At 39.5% G+C, this 20189-nt stretch overlaps 1 protein-coding gene across 1 annotated transcript; it reads left to right on the forward strand.

The window, feature by feature from the left end:
• Positions 1-931: 931 nt before the first annotated feature.
• On the forward strand, positions 932-12547 carry CDCA2 (cell division cycle associated 2). The gene is made up of 14 exons (XM_086628112.1): positions 932-1505; positions 2021-2151; positions 2719-2869; positions 3655-3857; positions 4851-4920; positions 5766-6013; positions 6366-6453; positions 6974-7194; positions 7658-7736; positions 8377-8426; positions 9401-9541; positions 10292-10466; positions 10971-11185; positions 11588-12547. The coding sequence occupies exons 1-14, from the start codon at positions 974-976 to the stop codon at positions 12419-12421; spliced, it is 3138 nt and encodes a 1045-aa protein (XP_086484238.1). The 5' UTR covers positions 932-973; the 3' UTR covers positions 12422-12547.
• The last annotated feature ends 7642 nt before the right edge of the window (positions 12548-20189 follow it).

Genomic DNA, 20189 nt, shown 5'->3' on the forward strand with positions numbered 1-20189 from the left:
TGCCCTGGCGGCCGGTGGGCGCAGAGGGTGGGCGCGGAGGGGCGCGGAGGAATACAGCGTAGCCATACAGCGTAGCGCGGCCCGGTTTGAATGTCGGCGGCGGGCGCGGGGCCGGCGGCGGAGGGGGGCGTGAGGGGGGCCGGCGGTAAGGTGGGGTGAGGGCGGGGGGCTCCGGGGGTGCGAGGGGGTTTACAGGAGCGGGAGCGCTGGGGGGGGCGTCTGAGGGGGCGCGTGCGCCCGGAGGGGCCTCGGTGAGGGGGGGCGGCGGGAATGGCGTGCGCCGGGAAGGGGGTCGGAGGGGGGGGGGGCGGGCAGTGCCCCGTCCCGTGTGTGTAACGGGGTGGAGGTACCGCCAGCGTTTCGTGTGGCCTTAAAAAAAAAAACCACCTTGCACGTGGTGTCTAACAGCTTAATTCGTGTTAGCAAAATGAAAAAAAAAAACCAAAAAAAAACCCCAAAAACCCAAAACCATATATTTGTGGAACCAAAGTTTCCAAGTGGTGTTACTGATTCTACGTGCGTGGCTTAAAAGTCAAGAAACTACCTGCAAAACACGTCAGCGCCTTGAAGGCTCCAGTTAGTTTTGAGCTGCTGGTGCTCGTTGCAAGTTACCGCACAGCGGTCGCAGGGTGATTGTGCTTCAAGTGTTTTATACTAAAAGCAGCTTTAACTTTGATAAAAAGCTTATTTCCTTACTGATGAAACACTTGTGTTGCAGGTTTACACGGCTGTGCGTTTTTCTTTACAGAGCTGTCCTTTTGTGTCCGTTCTGTGTAGCTGACAAGGCTTTCCGTTTCCAGCACACTGTTAAACCCCTTCTTCCAGGGAAAAACATGGATTTGATAGAAGTTTGAGAATGATACTAAACTCTTGCTCTTACCAAATACCTATTAAAATATCTTTTTCTTTTTGATAGGTGTCTGTAATTACAGGAGAGCAAAGGCTGACTGAATGTTTCTTAAAATCACTAACAATGCACAGACGATCTGAGAATATAAAAGCTCCCCTGGAAGTTAAAGAAAATGAGAGTAGATATACTGAAGAGAAAGAAGAGGCCTCATTCCCTAGCGCGTCAAAAGAGCGGAAGACTTGCAAAGTGCCAAAATCCAAACTTGTGAAAACATCCAAGAAGGAGAATTCAAGTGATGGGAAGCAGGCCCAGTTGCAAAAATGCACCCCGAAATACACCAAAGGCCTCAAGAAGGAATCTTACCACAGCAAGGAGGATCTTGTTAGCTATCAGTTCACTGAATGCTTTTTTGATATGCGAAAAGGGGATGTGCTTGGTGAAGATACCTTGCCTTTGAACAGCAAGGAAAATGTTTCAAGAAGTAGGCCTGTTTCTTTGGGGAATGAATGCTACTCGACACCAAATAGGTACAAAGCAGAAGGAAAACCTGGTGGTGGAGTATCAGAGAAAGAGAGGAAAAAACCTGTTGATTTTGCAACTGTAACTGTTGCTGAATTTGGGATTACTCAAGAAACTTTTACTAAACCATCTATAGGTAAGGCTGGAGTGACTAATGACTGTTGGCCTTCTCGGAGGGACATCTGGAGGTCATGTAGTCCTACCTGTTATGAAAAGCCTCAATTTAGGTCAGGTTCAGGTTGTCTGGCTGAGTTTGAATATGACCAAGGATAAGACTGTGATATGATGTTGCTATAATTCTCTATTTAACTTTTTTCTGTCCGGTTGGTTAGGTGTCAGTGAGTTTCACAAAGGAGTAGTAAGACTATTGGTAGGGAGTTCCTTCACTAGCAATTGAAAAAGTAGAAGAAAGACAGCTCCTCACTTGTTGTATAGTTTAGTTAATATTTATGTTGCTTTTAGGAAGTTAATTTGCTTTTGCTCAGGAAGGTTTCTTGAGCTGAGCAGCTAACTTTGGATGTTTTCGTAAACAGCATAAATCACTCTTAAAAGAAAAACCGTTTTAAAGCTTTAGGTATTCTTACAAAAAAAAAAATCTTTTTTTGTGTGTGTTGTGTTCCCTCCCACCATCTCCTCCTGTCTCTGTTTCAGGGAAGTCTCCAACTTCATTAAAATTTAGACGAAGATCAACAGTCGGAGTACGGGGGTCGCCAGAAAATAACACCCTTATTCAATACCTTGCCCAACAGCGAAGCAACAGGCAAAAAGCAGCTTTTACACAGGTGAGAGTCTTTCTCAAATACCTAATGTGTCAGTTTAGTTCCCCCTTGGAATAAACAGGTACTGGCAGAAAGAGCAGGTAAGTCTTGGGAAGGAGCCAGTAGAGGGATAACCATGGCCTTAGTTTTGTTGACGTGTTTGTGCAGAGTCTGGAGTCGTTTCTCCATGTCTAGCTTGCTCGTATATTTTAACTTTTGTTTGCCATAACCTTTACTTTTCCTGCATTTGCCATGCTTGGTTTTTGGCTAATTAAACTGTTGATAGTTCAAAGTGAAGTAAATACTGGCATAAGTGACTTGGGTTTTAATCACATTTGTTCTTAACTCAGACTACAAATTCTGGTTGTGGTCTACTGGGACAGATGATGAAAGGCAGTAAAACTTAACAGATTTCTTGATGCACTTCCTTGTCTGCATATTTTTGCCACACAACTAAAATTGCAGCCAGATTAAATACAAGATTTGCTGCTTCTCTGAGTTTGTTTTATGCCAAAGTACAAATACAAGGTAATAAAGCCCATGTCATCCAGGGCGAAAGAAAGTCTCATGCAGTTAATTTTGTTTGAGCAGGTTAGTCCTTTTAACCCTGAAAATGCCACGTCATTGAAGGAGAAGATAGATGCCTTTCAGACATCTTTTAAATCAGTACCAGAAGCCGAAGGGGAGACTGGCTCCTCTGGACTGTCACGAGTGGATGATGCTTCCCAGGAAGCAGGCTCTTGTAAGTTGATTATATTTCTGGTCAATGATTTCTCTTAAACATCAGGTCTTCCTTTAGGCCAAAAAGTACGAAACTACAAACGCTATAAGCAAAAAAATCTTTCTTGCTAAGGTTTGGCACAGATTTTTTTGTGCTCAGTTGGGGTTTTTTTGGTTTGTTTAAACCTATCTTATTTCTTAGCGCATCCTGAATAGTGGTTTCTCAGAACAACCCCTGAAGAAAAATGAAGACTAGTATTTTTTGTGACTGTTTTTAGTTTTACCCTTTAATTTACTTTTCACTAAGCGTTAGTGTTCACACTTTTTTCTGTGAAGGATTTTTATGAGAACTGGTTTTAGCTGTTGTAACGGTTATCTCTCTCGATAGTGATGTGCAGGCTTTGGTTTGATAACTTTTAAGTGCAGCAATTTTAGAAATCGCATTACATTATTCTGTTAACATCCTTTTTTTTTTAATTAAAAGGGTAAGTGTTGCACAAGCGAGTCAGGGCAGTACTGTGGTAACTGAGAAGATGATAGAACAAAACAAACTGGTATTGGCTTTACTTCTCTGGTATTGGTAGTGTTAATAACATTTATATGAAAAGAGTAACTTGCTTTGTTTTGAAGAGTTGGTAATGTTATTTTCAAAGTAGAACTAAAAAATTCATGTGTTTTCTTTTTCCTGACTAGAAAATTACCTAGCTGTTTGAATCTCGCTGTCCTTTTGGTGAAGAAACACAAAGAGAGCATTATTTGAAGTTTGTGGTTTGTTGTTTGGTTTTTGTTTTGTTTTAATTGATGCAGCTCAGAACAAAGTACCTTTTACAAAAGAGCGGAACCTGGAGCAGTGGAGTGAAAAGTTCATGTCAGACAACAGTGGAGCCAATTTGAAAGAAAATTTAAGACAAAATTTGACCAACAGCAGTAAGTCTGATACCAAGCTCTGCACCATCGTGTCTTCACCCCAAGATGTGACTGTCACTGAACATGCTGCTGCTGTTTCAAAGGTACTTCTATAAGTGTGGGCAAAGAACATGGAAAAAACATAGAGCATAGCAAGTCTTCCCTGTAAGAATTTTCTGTCTTGTTATGACAAGTCAAAGGAATGAAAATCTGGCACAGACACTGATCGTTTGGACCGACAGTGAGTACAGCCTCACCTCAGACACCTGCTGCTGGCTCTCCTGGGGCTGCGCTTGGTTTTCTTCTACGTGCAAATGTGCAATGTGGGTGCTATCAGCTGTTCTAGTCAGTAAAACTATACTCTCTTCTGATAGTCACATGCAAATGCTTATTTTATTCCATTGATAAAATTTAAATATGCCCGAATTCTTTTGAATTCGCAGCTGTGACTATGTGAGGTGCCAAATTCACAGATCTGGCAAATACAGCTTTTTCCAGATATCAGAACCAACTTTACTGATCCGTTGGGATGACTTAGAATGCGATTTTTAATCTTCACCTTGTGTCTGTTTGGCAGTTATTTGATATTCCATGGAAAAAAAAAAAGATTTACTTGTATACAAGTGGAGAAGTTAATTTGTCTTCCATACAAGTATCTCTAGTGATCCTTTTATTGGTGTCATATATAAAACCAAAGAAGATGGGGTCCATTTTGCTCGGTGTGTCCACTGGTGCTGCTGGACCGAGCACCTTTTGAGTCATAAACCAGCTGTGATAGTGTAACTATTGTATGGAAGTTTAGGAAGAAACTTCCTAAATTAGTGATTAAAACACACAGGTTTTTCATTCCATCTTTTTTTTCCATTTCTGATGTCTAATCCTTTTAAGCATTTAGCCTTGGTATTTTGGGAAAATAAATTCAACTAAAGAAGCGGATGATTGAGAAAACTCTGAAATCCTTGTTAGGATGAAGAAAACTCTATAGTTCATGCTATTTTAAAAGGCAGCGTTTGCAAATAGTTTTTTATTCAGCATGTTGTGCGAGTGTGTATATAAATAGATGCTATATATATAAAATCTTGTAACTTTTTCTCTAGGAATGGGTTCGTGAGCAACACAGTCCCATTGAGTCATTGGAGGCTGTTGTAATTGGAGAAACAGGCCATGGTAGGAGGATTCATCACTGTTACAATCTTTGTTATATTCTTTTTAGAAAGTCAAAATGCTTAGAATATTTGTAAGGAAACGTTTCACAAGAAGTCAGCCCATGTCTGTCGTCTTGTCTACAATTTATAAAGCAGTTGAAACCTGATATGACTTTGACAGAAAGGCTGATGGGTGAACAAAACAAAAGTACTACAAATAACTGTCTATTCAAGTGCTGCTGCAGAGGAGGCTCCAGTCCCAGTTTAAAAACTGAATTCAGAGCTTGTTTGGTATGGCATATCATCAAACATGTTTTCACTTAAGCACAATTCATAGGAAGGAAATAGCTTTTATGAGAGGAGCTGAAATATTTGGGAGGTGGGTAGGGCCTCTTGGGTGGTACGTCAGCAGTCCGAGTTTGCTTTTTCTGTCAGAATCAAACTGAGACACAGGCTGGGAATAATTGTTTAGAGTTTTCCTTCCTTTTGCTAGTCAGGCAATTTTTGTGGAAAAGTGTAGTTCAGTAGCTGAAGCCTGTGAAGGAGAGAGGGATGTTAATGCACGGAGTTTCTCTCTGTACATTAGGGAATACTTCCCCCCCACCCCTGCAATTTACATGGAGGAGAGAGAAATCCTTACACAAAATATCTTTTCCTTCATGCAATGCTCTGTTTTTACTTCTGTATGTTTTATGAAATGTAAATGTGGCACAATAATAGAAATTTAGAAACGAATGGATTCTTTTTTGGTGATACCCATGCACAGAATCTGGAGATGCATACATTTATAGTTCGTGTTGCTAATACTAAAGTCTTCTCAATTTTACTTCAGTCTTTAATTGTCGTATCTGTCTGCTTGCTCTGAAGATTTCACTTCTGACCACATCACTGAAGATATTACAAGTGATGTTTTATCAGATCTAAGCAGAAAGAAAGTTAGTTTTGTGGAAGAACCGAGCCTGGGGATGTTTGATGAAAGCAAGCCACCTGTCACGCCACCTCTCACCCCACTGCAAATGGGAAATATTTTGTTAAGTGAACGTATCCAGAGCGGCTCCCATCTGCGATCCGTGCTGAAGAAAACGCCAGGGAAGCAGCTAATGGACAGCATGAAGGTTGGTTACCTGACTTACATGGAGCTGTTAATCCTAAGGATGAACTTCTGCAGTCATTAGTGAACTACCAGAAGCTGAATTGTGGTTAAAGACACTTTTTGACTAATTGACATGCATCGGAAATAATTTGATGCCGTCAATGGATCTCCATTGGGTCATCTTGGGAGCTTTGTTTGAAGCTTTCCTGTTACGAGAAGATCCATATGTATGTTGTTTTATTCGTTGAGAAAGCAAGTAGGTTTTTAAAGAATAGGGCTGATTATTAAGTGCTGCTTACAGAAAAAGTTATTGTCACTTTTGATTTGAACAAGGACAATATTTTAATTAAACGGTTATCACTTAAATTCGGTAGGAATACTCGAACGATGCCGTTGAGCGAGGAGGAGGTGAATGTCTCGCAGTCTCCGATTGTGCAGAAATCTTTGAAGCATTGCAAACAGGTCAGATTCCTCTTTTATTTTTTAAATAGGCAGTGGGATCTTAAGACTTTTGCCTTTTTGGTAAATCTGAAGAATGATATGCATTAACCACCACTGAAGCAGCTCATGTGTGACAGCCTACTGCATGAAGTGGAAAGTAAGGTTGCCAAGGAAAATAATGTCTGTTAAAAGAAAAAAAAATCATACCAAATCCCACACCAAAACTTCAGAAAGCCTCTAATACTGGAATAGAATCACCTTTTTTCCAAGAGATTTTACACTTGTCAGCTGGAACTTGTGGATTATCTAGTAATTTCTAGTCTTCTGTTTTCTTTCTTCTGTGATTCGTGATACTGTAATGAAGCTATAGTGAAAATTCAGGTTGAATCCAGGCAGGTGGAGGTGGTATTTTGCTGTTTGGTTGGAACGGGGTGTGGTTGATAAGACAAGGTTAAGACCCATAAAAAGACCTTGAAAAGTCTCTGATCTATGAAAGTTCTGTTGGAATTCACTAAGCAGTCTATGCATTTAATTATAACAGAGAAAACGGGATGGCACAGCTCTGAAAAGCCAAAGAAGAAGAGAGTTACTTTTGGAAAAGTTCTAAGCCCAGAAATATTTGATGAAACTTTGCCTGCAAATACTCCGCTGCGCAGAGGAGCAACGCCAGTCCGTCAGCCAGGGCTGCAAAGTAACAGCCCTTGTGCCAGGCCAAGGCTCCCAGAAGAACCACTACCCCAGCCAAACTTTGATTGCACTGATGTAAGTTTTTTGTTGGTGTGTTTGTTGGTTTTTTGTTTGTTTGGATTTTTTTTTCCCTGTAAAAACAGCCTCTTTGTCTCTGTGAATGCTCAGTTTTTGTTTAATTTCTTCCCCAGTCTGCTTGGTTTTGAAAAGGAATTGCTAAAATATTAAAATACAGTCTGCTTGAGCTTTAGAATGACATTGAGAACTTTTGCTTTATGAATTCTAAATAGCATCATGGCCTACAGAGCGATGTTTAAAGTTGAGAACTGGTAGTGCATGAAATGTTTTTGCCTTGGCTTGTTCATGTACTTCTGATACTGTATTTCTTTTTCCTGTGTATAGCAAATGACCTGCCACGTTCTTTAAGGAAAAAAACCCAACAAAATCGCTTGGCTATTCTAAACTCTAAAGGACCAGGTGGTTTTCAGTATATATCTGGTATATGTTGCCAAAAAAATTAACTTTTTTTTGTTTAAAGGAATGTGTTGAGCCTCTTCAGGAGTTAGTGGAGGATCCTGTTGCTGCAGAAGACCTCTCACCTGTTGAAAACGCAGACGGTAACCCCAACTTGTAGTCTTGTCATTAGCTAATGCATTTTTCTGTATCTGAAAATTCAGAGATGATGCAGGGTTGGTTTGGTTGGTTGTTTTTACACAGGGGATGTATTTCACTTTGCTAAAATGTAAGCACTCGTGCTTTCTTCTAAAGGTCTCTGCAGTAGCTGCAGTGTGTACCTGGTTATGTTAACTAGGTGTTATTTGACCTGGTGGTGGTTTTCTGTGAAGGTGGCTGAGAGAATTAGACTTGCTGCTTTAAGTAATCGAGTTCGCTGTCTTGATTCTGATATTGTAGTTTTGATGTTTGTAAAGCAACAAGCGAGACAATGACAAAAAAAATGAAAGGGGGTCGTGTATGTGTGTGTATGTATGTATCTGAAAGCTGTGTAAGTGCTCATTATTTTGTTACCAAATCCTCACAAGTCTTGTTTTCCTCTGTTTTATAAAATAGCAAGCTCTGAAGGTGGTTTTTTTTTTTCATCTTGCTGTGTTTGATAGTCCTCAAGACTAAGTTACTAGTTAATCAAGACTAAGATGACTGACCATGCTGTGCGTAATGTTAGAAATTATGTGGATAATTTCCTCAAAATGTGATTAACTTTTTGTGTTGAAACTGAATCAATATTCCTGTTTTCTTCAGGAACTGAGAAATCTGATATGATAAAAACTCGTTTTTCCACTAAAAGGAAGGTAAGTTTCTTTAGTGATGATGTTTGTTTTGATTTTTTTTTTTTTTACATTCTTCAGGCAGAATTGTTATCTTTTATACCTCTTGATGCTTCTAAGAGGTTTTAATGGCCTCAGGTATGAGGATTGTATATATGTTCGTATATGGAAATATCTCGTGTTAGTGCAGGTTCTTGTCTTAAGGAATCTCATTTTTGAGTGAATGTGGTTTTCCAGTTATTAAAGACACTTTTGGTTGTAGCCTGATACTTAAATTTACTGTTTCTTTTGCATTTTCCAGGAACTTTCCCAAATAGTCTGACGAAAGTTAGAAGAGATTCATTCACAGATTTTCATTCATAGGATAAGGGGCTTTGCTCATGGGAATCTAAAAACTTATACTCACAGAAAAGTGAAGAGAATGGAAACTAAGTTTTCTGTCAAATTTTCCTATTTGGTTTAATTTTTTTGAGACATAGGAATGTGAGATAGAGGCTAACAAGTCGAGTTTAGTCTGCAACCTGTGATGACTTTCAGGATCACTGACGATGTGGTTGTGTTCCCAAGATCGGCGCTGAAGATCTTTGGGCTTGTTCACCTTTTTGTCTGCTAGCCATAAGGCAGACAGTGTCATACATGCATCTCTTCTGGTTGCTGGCATTTTAAGGTGCTTATTGGACAGGGAAGGCAAAAAAAAAAAAGTAATATGAAAAAAGTAACCCATCTTCTCCGAAAGAAATATTTGAAGATGAAAATTCACTATTTTCTCATTAGAATGTCCTTTTTGTACAAATAGGAATATATTATATGGTAATAGAGACTAGCTCTATAAATCTGAATTTCTAATTGCCAGCATCTAGCTCTTATGACCTCATACATGAAATAATGGAGACTAATTACAATGTGATTTTTATGGTTGTTGGACTGGGGTATATTTTTTAAAAATGCAAGCATGTACACGTGCACCTCACCAACTTAAAATTCACGTTCCTCAACAGTGTAGCACCAGTTCAGAGGGGACCAGCTTTAGCATCGCAAGGACCACGAGTACTAAGAATGCTAAAGAGACTAAAAATCCAAGAAAGAGCAAGTTTCAAAGACAGAAGAATGGAACGACATCTGCTACCAAAAAGACTCAAGTAAGTGACAGCCCACTGCAGTTGGTGAACGCTGCCTTTATTTCTCTATCCGTGTGTCTCTTCTTTCTTGTGCGTTTTATGGGATTATTTTGCTCTTTGTAGTAAAGATTTTCTAAAGGGTGTTATGTTTTCTGTTACTACCAATGTTCTTCATGCCTGTTGTGTTTTCCTGCACTTAGTGGCACAACCCTCTTTCTTACTGCTTGTTAAGGCCGACTAGCAGGGTTTAAATAAAAATACTTTTAAGGGTTTAAAAAAATTCTTTATGGAGGTAAAGCGGCGAGGAGTGTGGTGTGTCACTTTCCAGACTTCAGGGAGAGAAAATGAGTTTGTGGTTCTTCTCTTACTAAGTGTGTGCAGTAATAGTTCTTTGAACTTGCCCACTTACATGCTAGGTAAGTATTGTAAAGGTGTGAGACTTCTAAATTATTTTTGCCTTCATGTCTAGGAAGGGAAAGCACATACTCCTTTTTAAATTAAGCCTGAATGAAGAATCTGTAGTTTTGAGCTGGAAGACTAATTCCTTTGAGTTCTAGCTTTGGTTAAATGAAACAAAAATCCGATCTCATTCTGCTTTGCTGTGAGTGCTTAGATTAGTTTGTAGGTGGCAGAACAAGTGGAACCTTCGTTTTAGGAGAAACAATTGTTACCTGTCAAAAGTCAGTAATGGTGTCACTGATTTGTTGGAAAATATTGTACAGGATCGTTATAATTACATTGTGCTCTATTCAGTTGTCTCAATCTTTTCAGAAAATAAAACATTCAGGCTATGGGAAAAGAAGAAAGAAAAAAGTAAAAAAATCTTTATATGGGGAAAGAGAGATGGCTTCTAAGAAACCTCTTCTCAGCCCTATCCCTGAAATTCCAGAGGCTTTCTCTTCTACCTCATCTCCAAATTTATCAAAGACAAATGCACTTTTTTCAGGTAATGTGGTTTTTAGTTTTGTTTTGTGTTGCTCTTTCTGTTGCTTCTCATTTTTTGTTTCAACAGTTACATAAAAAAAGCTGTTGATCATTATCTTGAACTGTGTGCATAGGTAAAGAGCCCAGTATTCATTTTTTACTTTTGATTCCTCCTGTAACAGTAGAGTCCAGAAGATCTAATAGATTCATCATCTCCAACAGGATGAATTTAACTCTTGTTGGACTCCAGTGTAAAGCTGACAAAAAAGAAACAAAGCCTTTCTGTACTTTGACTAGATACTGATATTTTCATTTAAAATATCTTTAACTATCTTACCAGATATTAAAATATCTTTAAAACTTGTAAGTTGGGCATGAATAGTTAAGTGATATGCAGTAGCTTTCTGTTGGTTTGTTGGGTGTTTTTTTTATGCTACTTATCTATAAAGCTGTCATTCATAAAATTAAAAAAAGATTTTTGTACATGCACAAGCAGTCAAGTAATCCCATGTTTATTCTAATTCAGAGGACATATTTTTAGATAACACCAGATCTGGGAAAGCTCACAAGGATGGTCAACAGAAGCCAGTGGTTGAGAGAATGAGAAGGAAAAGCATCTGTGCAGTTCATATGTGCTCAAGCTCTAAGGACCTGGGCGTTGGGGAACCCAGCAGCTCCAGTGATGCCGTGTTTCAGGTGTCCGATGGTGATCTGCAGTCTGTTTCTGGCATTGATCATGAGGTAACTGATACTCTTAAGGATACTGCTAGGAAATAAGTCAGAATTGTGCTTGATGTTGCTGGATCAAAAAAGTAATGTTCTTGGGGAAGAAAAAAAAACTAAGAGGGATTAAACATTGGAATGGGCTGCCTGGAGAGGTCATGAAATCTCCATCCTTGGAAGGAGGTGTTGAGAACTCATGTGAACAAGGCCTCAAGTAACATCAGTTTGGCCCCACACTGGAGCACATTCCAACGCGTGGGATTCTATATGTTGGTTAGTTGGGGTTTGTTGAGAATGACTAGACTTGGTGAGGAAAACAGTAGCAGTTGTTTAGTTGTCAGCTCTTTGAAACTATTTTTTTTGTGGGTTACCTTTGCCTATGTTTAAAAAGAAAAAAATACCTTTTTTGCCCCACTCCAGTTTTCAAACATTGTGCCAGATGCAAAGTGTGTTTTTGATACATCTGACCATTTCCATCAAGGTAAAGAGACAGCATGTGTAGAAGAGGCAAAAGAAAGTGGTTCCTTGATAGAAAACGAGAAATTACAAGGAAATCTCCTAAATAAGGCAGAGGAGCTAACTGGCCTAGAATTTCTGGAACAACAGGTCAATAGTGTACCTGAGGATGCTCAAAGAGCTCAGTGTCCACAAAAAGATTCTGTAAGAGGTATTCTACCAAGGAGAAGAAGAAGTAGTGCCATCTATTTTCCTCCTGTTGAAAAACTGGAAATAACTGGAAAAAATTCTCCAGATTCTTCTTTTAATGTGGAAGAAGTCTTATTTGCTCCTCAGCTGAAAGACAACTCCTTAGAGCCTTTAAGAAGGAAGAGCCGTAACGGTGGCGCAAAGAGCGTGAGGCGCAGCATGAGATTGTGTAAAGATGCAGAAACTGAAGGACTTGCATGGATTCAAGTACCCAGTGAGATTCCAAAGAACTCTCCCCTGCTAGCTTCTACTTGCAAGGTCCGGAGAACAATCAGCACATCCATCCTTACGGAATCCGAGAACGTTCACCGTAGAGAACATAATCTCATCCAGTTATCAGCACCAGGGAAGGAGAACGATGACTCTGTTCATCTTGCTGATGCTCCTTGCAAAAGATGGAGGAGGAGAAGCATGTGTGTGTCCACACCTCAAGAAACAAGACCTTGGTCTCAAATCCGGAAAAGGAGCATGACAAATTCTGTATATAGGAAAGACAGAAATAACCAAAAACACTATGAAGAAGTAGAAATACCTCTTGAAAATAATTAACATTTAGCGAGGTTTCAGCTACCTCTGATTTTCCAAAGTGAAGGTCAGTATTAGGTTCTTACGTTCTGTCCCTTAAGTGCTGCTTTCTTCTCTCTCCTCCTTATTTCCTTACTTATCAGTTCCTTATTTGTTTTCTGGATAACTTAGAGCTGATTTTCCTTGTCTTGATGCCTCAAATGCTTGAGGATCAGAACAGTGTGGAGACCTGTCAGAGCGCTGGTCTGGCTGGTAGTCAGTCATGGCAGGTCAGCAAGAGGATAAAAACTTTTCCTCCCACACTGAACTGAATTTGACGTCACCTGTTTATTGCAGCCTACATCCTTGCTTAACGTTTTTTCTTACTTTATGCTGTCTGTTGAATAGCAATTCAACACTGCTAATATTATAAAAAACTCGACAAATGCTTGACTTTATCTGCAACACCAAGTTGAGTCATTTCAAGAAGGCAAAACCTAATTTTTCTCAGCTGGAAGGATCGTGCTAGGGGCTAGTGGGTTTTCTTGCAGGATATGGCAGTCAGACAATATACAAAAATAATGTCTGTGCATGCATTTGTATGCACGTTGCCATAGGCTGGGGTTTTCCTGTGTTTAGAGAAATGTTTACAGTCCTTGAAACTTGGTGGTGACTGTTAGATGGGATGTGTTCCATGGACCATCTTGCTACACGTGCGCTGCTCTCAGATGTGCAGTCCATATAGGAAGTTGCTAAATGGACCTGTCAGCAAATGTGGGACTCTCAGCTGTTTTAAGCAAAGAGGAAAAAATTCAATAGTTTAAAAACATGATCTGTGGTGACAAATTAGTTTTCAGGTGATTTGGAGTTGATAGTAAGCCATATTTTGCTGATGGGGCTCTGTTTCTGTTTTTGAAAGAACAGGATTCGAGCCTGAGATTTGGTTGTATTTTTGAAGTTGAACTGAAGTAGATAAAATGTGAATTTGTCTTTAGTAGTTAAATGGTGATGTTGTAAAGGATGCCCTTTCAGCTGGAATTGCTTGAAGTGTTGATGTTTCCCATATGCTTGGTCATTCCTTGTAAACTGTTTTTGAAATCTGCATGAATTTTCTTTCAGATTTCAAAAATTTAAAAACCCCTTGAGATTCTCTGCAAATAAAGAAATCACTTCTGGCTTGAAGAGGAAGAGTAGAAGGCAGGGAAGCTGTTACCATCTTCTGAAAAAGCTTTCCTTTACCCTCTGGGCACGAGCAGGGGTAGAGTTCCTCTAAGTAAGACTAAATTTTGTGTTAGAGTAAATTAATTCTTTGGTGTGAAGGGTGGTCATTTTTTTTTTTTTAAAAAAAGCTTTTAAATCTTTATTGTATATAACATTAATTTTAAAAAATGAAATTGGCTAAGGAAAGTGAGACATTCATCATACAATAAAGCTGTGCTTTTTTCTGGACACTTCCAGTCTTCGGTGTATGTGTACTAAACACAGTGCATGTTATTCAGTAGTTGACCTGTCATCTTCCTGTTTTCATTTTTCTACTTTGAACAATGTAATAAAAAGTGATGACTGTAGGTGGTCTACTTAAACATTTGCTGCTGCTCTCATTTTTCATACCTTTCTGTTTCAGACCTAGTGAAATACTTGTGCCAGCTTGAAGGAAATGGCTTTCTGTTGAAAATGCTCTCTTCTGTGACCTTGTTTTTAGCATAATTGATGTGGAATAAAAGACTTTATGGACTTGGCTGCTTTTATAAAGCTTAAAAGCAAACAGAACAGTTTCATTTTTATGCATGTTTTGCTTTTCTCTACAGACATCATCGTTTTTTTTCCCCAAGACAAGCCACTCCTACGGCATCTTGAAAGAAAATTCACTACTTAAATGCTGTTCATCTTACGCTGCTTTAGAAAAGTGGCTGACATTATCAAAACAGCTTCCTTGACGTTTTATTTTGGGCTTTGCTTTTGTGTCACGATGTGAATTTTGTGTTTGAAAACAATGCCAGTAGTTGCTGGAGTTGGATCCAGTTGTGATGTCGGTGTGTTGGCGTACCAGGAGAGGGCGGTCTGACACGAGTTTTGTGGATGTGACGGGATTTGAAAACACCCTAACTACAGTATCTTTGAAGAGATACCAACTAAGGTTAAAATCGAAATCTCCTTGAGATTAAAACTAATAATAGCTGCTACTTCTAACATTCAAAAAAAAATCGAACTGCACACCAAAATTAATCTGGAAAAGTGGAACGCTTATGCACTGCGTTCAGATAGGGCTCTCTCCATGGAAATCACATTGCATTCTTAAACACAGTGGAGCACAGCAGTTGCAGCTGAGATGTTAGGGGTTACCTAACAGCTTTTAGATATCAAATTTAGCAGCGAGGGAGACCTTTGGAGTCTGTGTCAGATACTGAATACCAGACACGAATAGTCAGGTCAAGTAAAGAGTTGTCCTGGAGGAAGAGGCAGTCAAGTAGTACGTGTTATACTGGATGGCTTAATCTAAAACGCTGCCTAGAGAGTGTTCTTTGGGATGTTGCTATCCTGGGCATCAGTCACAGAAGAGAATTCCCCCTTGAGGTGTCTTCAGTGGGTGGCCTAAGTGCACTTTTGATGCGAAGTCTAAGTCAAGTCAATAGAAGAGCAAGGGTAAGGAGAAGAAAACAAAGTTTGGGTTTTCTTCCTGGCACAGCTTGGTTGAAAAGGGTTGTTAGGAATTATATGTCGATGCTTGACGGCAGTTTGTGTAGCTTCCATGAGAGTGAGGTTGGAACCCACAGAGAAATAAAGAGGTGGCAGTTAAATCTGGAGAGGACTTGAGACAGATCTTCAATTATGCAGAAGGTTGTTGTGAGGAGTGTGTGTGGGGGGTAATAATCTGTTCTCCATAACTGTACTGAATGAGACAAGAAATAATGTGTTTAAATTAAGAGAAAAATGTCTCTGTTAAACATTAAGAAAAAGTTCCAGCAGCAGAGATAGTTGAGCACGGGAATACATTGCCTTGGGAAGTTGTGGAATCTCCATCACTGGAGGCTTTTAAGAACAGATTAAACAAATATCTGTCAGGAATGACATATGATCCTTCCTAGGGGTGAGGATAGGGCCTGGATGGTCTCTTGAGGTCTCTTCTGGTGGTGTTTTCTGATGGCTGGAGATTAGGGTAGCAAGAGGTGATTTGGGACGTGCTTAATAGTTAAGACCTGAGATAGAATCTGTCATGGAAGAGGGAGCCCGAGAATTGCCAATGCTGGGGACTGTTCAGCATGGGAGGGAGCTGGGGAATTTGGGAGAGAAATCTTCATGCAAGACTAACAAAATGGACATAGTACCTCATACCTTCAGCTCTCATGTGGCTTGCTGCTCTTACTCCGAAGAGTATCCCTATAGACTGCTGAAACAGTCACCTACAACTCGGTGGCCGTGCTGTTGTGCACAAGTGTCAACAGCAGTGAACAATGCCGTTCCATTTTCTGCTTTGCTTTTCTAAAACCGAGCTAACTTTAACCTTTGACTGACCAGCAACTTTGCTATCCCTGTTCAATCAACAGAAGAACTTTTTGAAGTGGTTTCTTGTCTTCATTGCTATGTGGGGGGGTAGGAATTAAAATGAAGGTATATTGAGTGTGAGTGCAGCTGGGTTTCAAGAGTCGAGATATTTTGAGTTTGTGGTTCTAGCTTTCAGCTGCTAATTGCAGCACTATCTGGAAGAGATTTTAACGGTGTTCTGTCACATTAGGTCAGCTTAGCCACTCCAATACAACCTGTAGTTTTATTTGCAGCGAAGTCATTGGACAGAAGAATGCACAAAGTCAGCCCTGCAAAACCGAGTGATGTTTTGGTTTGATCAGTGAAGTGTCACTCTGCAGCGTGTGAGACTGGGCAGTGGGCTGGTGCAGCCTCCCACCATGAAGGAAAGCCTTGGTAGCCTTCAAGTCAAGTCACTGGTTTGACTTTTTTTGTGCAGTACTGAGCTCCACACCAGTCTGTGTGTTACAGTGGCATCTAAATAAATCTGTGATCTTGCCCAGTCTCTTTCACCTCTCATTTACTCGCCCTACTCTTCTAAAGAGGCTTTTTCTCTCTTTAAGTTGTTCTAAGGATTACTTGGTGTTTAAAAGTCCTTCACTAATGGGAAGTGCTGTGTTGTACAGGCTTTAAACGGCTTCAAGCGTGGTAATAGCTGGCACTAAGTGTATATTGCCCAATAATTGCATTTAGCAGGTTGCCCTGTAATTATCGTGCTCTGACTGACATAGAGGACAAGTGGTGGGTCCTAGAAAGACTGATTGTTTTGCCATTCTGTGATTATGATGTTATTAATAAGTAAGAGTAATTACACATCACTCCTGCTTGTGCTATCATACCAAGTGAAATCTTGATACGTTTTCAGATAGCTGATTGTCTGACAACTAGCAGTAAGGAATATTTCACAGTTGGAAAGTTTTTTGATTTAATTTGCTTAATGTCAGTGAGCTGAAGATACAAAGAACAACAATAGTTATACTTGAATCCTCAGGAAGTTTTAAAGGGAAAGTGTTAGTGTTTTCCAGGTATTATTTTATGCCAATATTTTGCCATAATCAAGATGCACATAAGTAACAATAGTGGAGACCAAGTTTTCTCACATGTGTAACAGATAGAAAATAGTTTTCTCAACCTGACGCTCATGGTAAGCAGGGGAAAGAAAATAACAAGAATAGTATATGCCTTTTTTTTTTTTCTTTAAAATAATCAATTGTAAATAAAGCTTCATCTAGTCTTCAACTTATTTTTCTCTGCTTACTTCTGACTAATTGGGCAATAGAAAGGAATACTGAAACACCGAAGAGTTGCATATAAATTTCACTATTATGTGCTCATCTAGTCCAGTTGCTGTTTAGAAATGCACTAAAATGTTTGTGTTCTACTCTTCCTCCTTCTCGCTCTGAATCCTCCAGCACTCTTGCAGTTCACTTAGACCTGGAAAGACTTTAGTCATGAACTGATCTATGCACAAGGAAGCAAACAGAAAAGCATTGTTAGATCTATGTACGAGGAAATGGAGAGGAGAAAAAAAAAAAAGCCATTGAAGTATGCCAAGTATAGCTTAAGCACACAGGAACAGGAGTGGGCAGTGAAAGAAATTTTCATTTTCAAGTTGCTAACAGGTAGGTAAACAATGGAAATAAATCTAAAAACAAGCTGTAAAGTGTAGTTGGGTATTCCTTCAAGTTGCAGGTTTTCAAAAGTAAGAGGTAAACAGTGCAAATCGAAACGTTTTAACTTGAAATAAGGTAAGGTCTAATTTCACCGGGTCCCAGTGGGAAGGATGAAGTTGTGCCTGTGACTTACAGACAAGAAGGCTAATGTATTAGTTTTGTAATTAAGTCCTGTAAATTGTGCATAACAGAGCAATTAACTACTTTAACCAAGCTTTGGAGAGGGAAGAAGAAAAACCTGCGTGCACTGGGAATGAGGGCATGGAACATATTCCCTAACTCAAACCTGAAAAACCTGGTGTTAGTCTTGGGTTATTTCCAGTGACCCCTTGACTCCCATCTTCCTGCCCCCTGCACAGATTTGGAACTGGTCAGCCATTTCTGTTTTTGGAAGGGAGAGGAGACAGATATAATGAATGGCTTTTATTGTGCAATATTTCAAAACCTTTTTGACTGCATTCGGATGGGATGGAAAATGTTCTACCCTGTGCTGCAGCCAAAGCAAACAAAACATATTCCCTAAACCTGGATGTGTGTTTCACTCAAACTGGCAGTAGTTAGAGCTCTACTCTTAAACAAGAATTTAGTTTGACAATTTTTAGGCCTTGTTCAGCTGAATGTAACAGCCAAAGAAAATACTTGGAAAAAAATAAATAATACACATATTTACAGCTTGCAGGTGGCATTAATTTTTGTGGTTCTTAGTATTTAGTTTTAAGAATACCAGTTAGTTGGGCTATATTGTAGATTTTTTTTAAAGAATATTAATTGTCTTTTTTTTTTTTAAATTAGTTTTTTTATGGGAATAGTCATTCTGAAGGAAAATACACTTTATGTAGCTCCCTGCTGGGTGATAAATAGTTGTGATTCAAGGCTTTAAAAGTTTAGGGTCTACCAAGAAACTGAAAATTCTACAAACACAAGACCCAGCAAACTAGCAGTAAAACCTCTTGACAGAAGCCTGCTATGGACTGGCTTCCAACTCCACTAAAGTTTAGTTTAAATACCCTCTTTATGGTGCAGGCTTACTGCTGGTTTTTAGCATTGCCAATCAGATCAGCGAAGACCTTGCCCTGTGTAACTGAGATAATTCATGTTGTGCAACATGTTTTACAGTTGGAACAACCATAATTATTAACAATAACTTTTAATTTAGTCCCCTGTACCCAGAAGCCTCTGACTATTTTAACAATGAAGGACTACAACTAAATTATCAAAAGAGATACTGTGCCTGGACAACCCCCACCCTGCAAACAAATCTTATTCCTCACAATCCCACCCTACGAGTAAAATCCCCTTGAACAAATAACATGCAAAACTCTTGATGTTTTTAAGTAAATAAATAAGCCTCATGATATCTTCAATCATTATGATTAAATCATTACAGGTTACAAACAAGGTGTCTCAAAGTCTGAAGAGAAGTTGCAAGAACAAATAGTGATCATTCCTCGAAAGCCCTAATGATGTAGTAAACTCAACAAGCTAGGAACCAGAAACTGCTTTTTGTTCCCTCTGTGGTCAGGGTTTGGTTTTGTGCTGTTCTTGAATGAAGTTGTTACTCGGTTTCCTTGGTCTTTGTCTTTCAGTTATTTGTCAGCACTTGTTACATCAGGGTGAAAAATACGGATCTAATATTGCCTTCCATTAAATCAACTGAGTTACACTGAAGATACTTTCGAAGCCATGCTTCATGGTCATAAATAACCTGCCTGTGGCATACAAATGTTTGGACAAACAAATGCACTTAGTTCCATGTTCAGAAGGTCAGTGATGCTGAGGTTCGGTAGTAAATAATATTCACTAATGCAAATCTATTAAGGGAATTCATGTTTGCCCGGTGACTTGGATATGTTGAGTATCCTCGTGTGTGCTATTGAGGAAAAAGTAATTGTGTGGGTACAAATATTAATGATGAATAAAAAGGTTATTTTACTCTCCCCTCAAGAAAAAATCGTAAGTACGCACAGAATGGTTTGCAGGGAAAGCTTTGTAAGGTTTAAGTAAGGAGAAGGTAATGTGCATGTAGCTTGTCTTAATGCTGAGCATTATATAATACAAGCTGTGCAATCTAAGCCTCCAATGTTCACTTCACATTTGACTTTTGCATCTCTCCCCCTGCTTGCTTCTCACAGTAGACAGAGGTCTGCTGTACCCCGCTGAGTTTTCCTGCGTCGCTGTATTCCGCTGCCTTGGGTTTGGAGCGTGCTGCCTTCTGCTCTGCCCCGCATATCTTCCTCCTGTCTTCCCAGTGCTTCCTCCTCTTCCCAAATACACTGATGTCCAGCTCTTGCCAGTCACAAAACTGACAAGTTGGTTCACAGAGTGATGATCCTACAAGGGAAGCGAAGCAGTTGGTAGCACAGAGAACCTGTACATACACAAGATATTGTGAGTTAAGCAAATTAAAGCATTGCTGCCAGGAACTTTTTCTAATGCTTGGCATAGTGCCTCTTCATAGAGCCACAAAAAGCCTTAGTCACAGCCAGATCTGTGGTGCTAAGCGCCTTGGAATTGCACCTTTGGATAAGAGTTAAAGAAAATGATAAGGGTACAGGCAGAATTAAATATGTGGTTTCATACTGACACACAGAATAGCCAAAGCCTTAAATTGTTCCTCT

The sequence above is a fragment of the Tauraco erythrolophus genome, chromosome 29, assembly GCF_009769465.1.
Source record: "Tauraco erythrolophus isolate bTauEry1 chromosome 29, bTauEry1.pri, whole genome shotgun sequence".
NCBI classification, from domain to species: Eukaryota; Metazoa; Chordata; class Aves; order Musophagiformes; family Musophagidae; genus Tauraco; species Tauraco erythrolophus.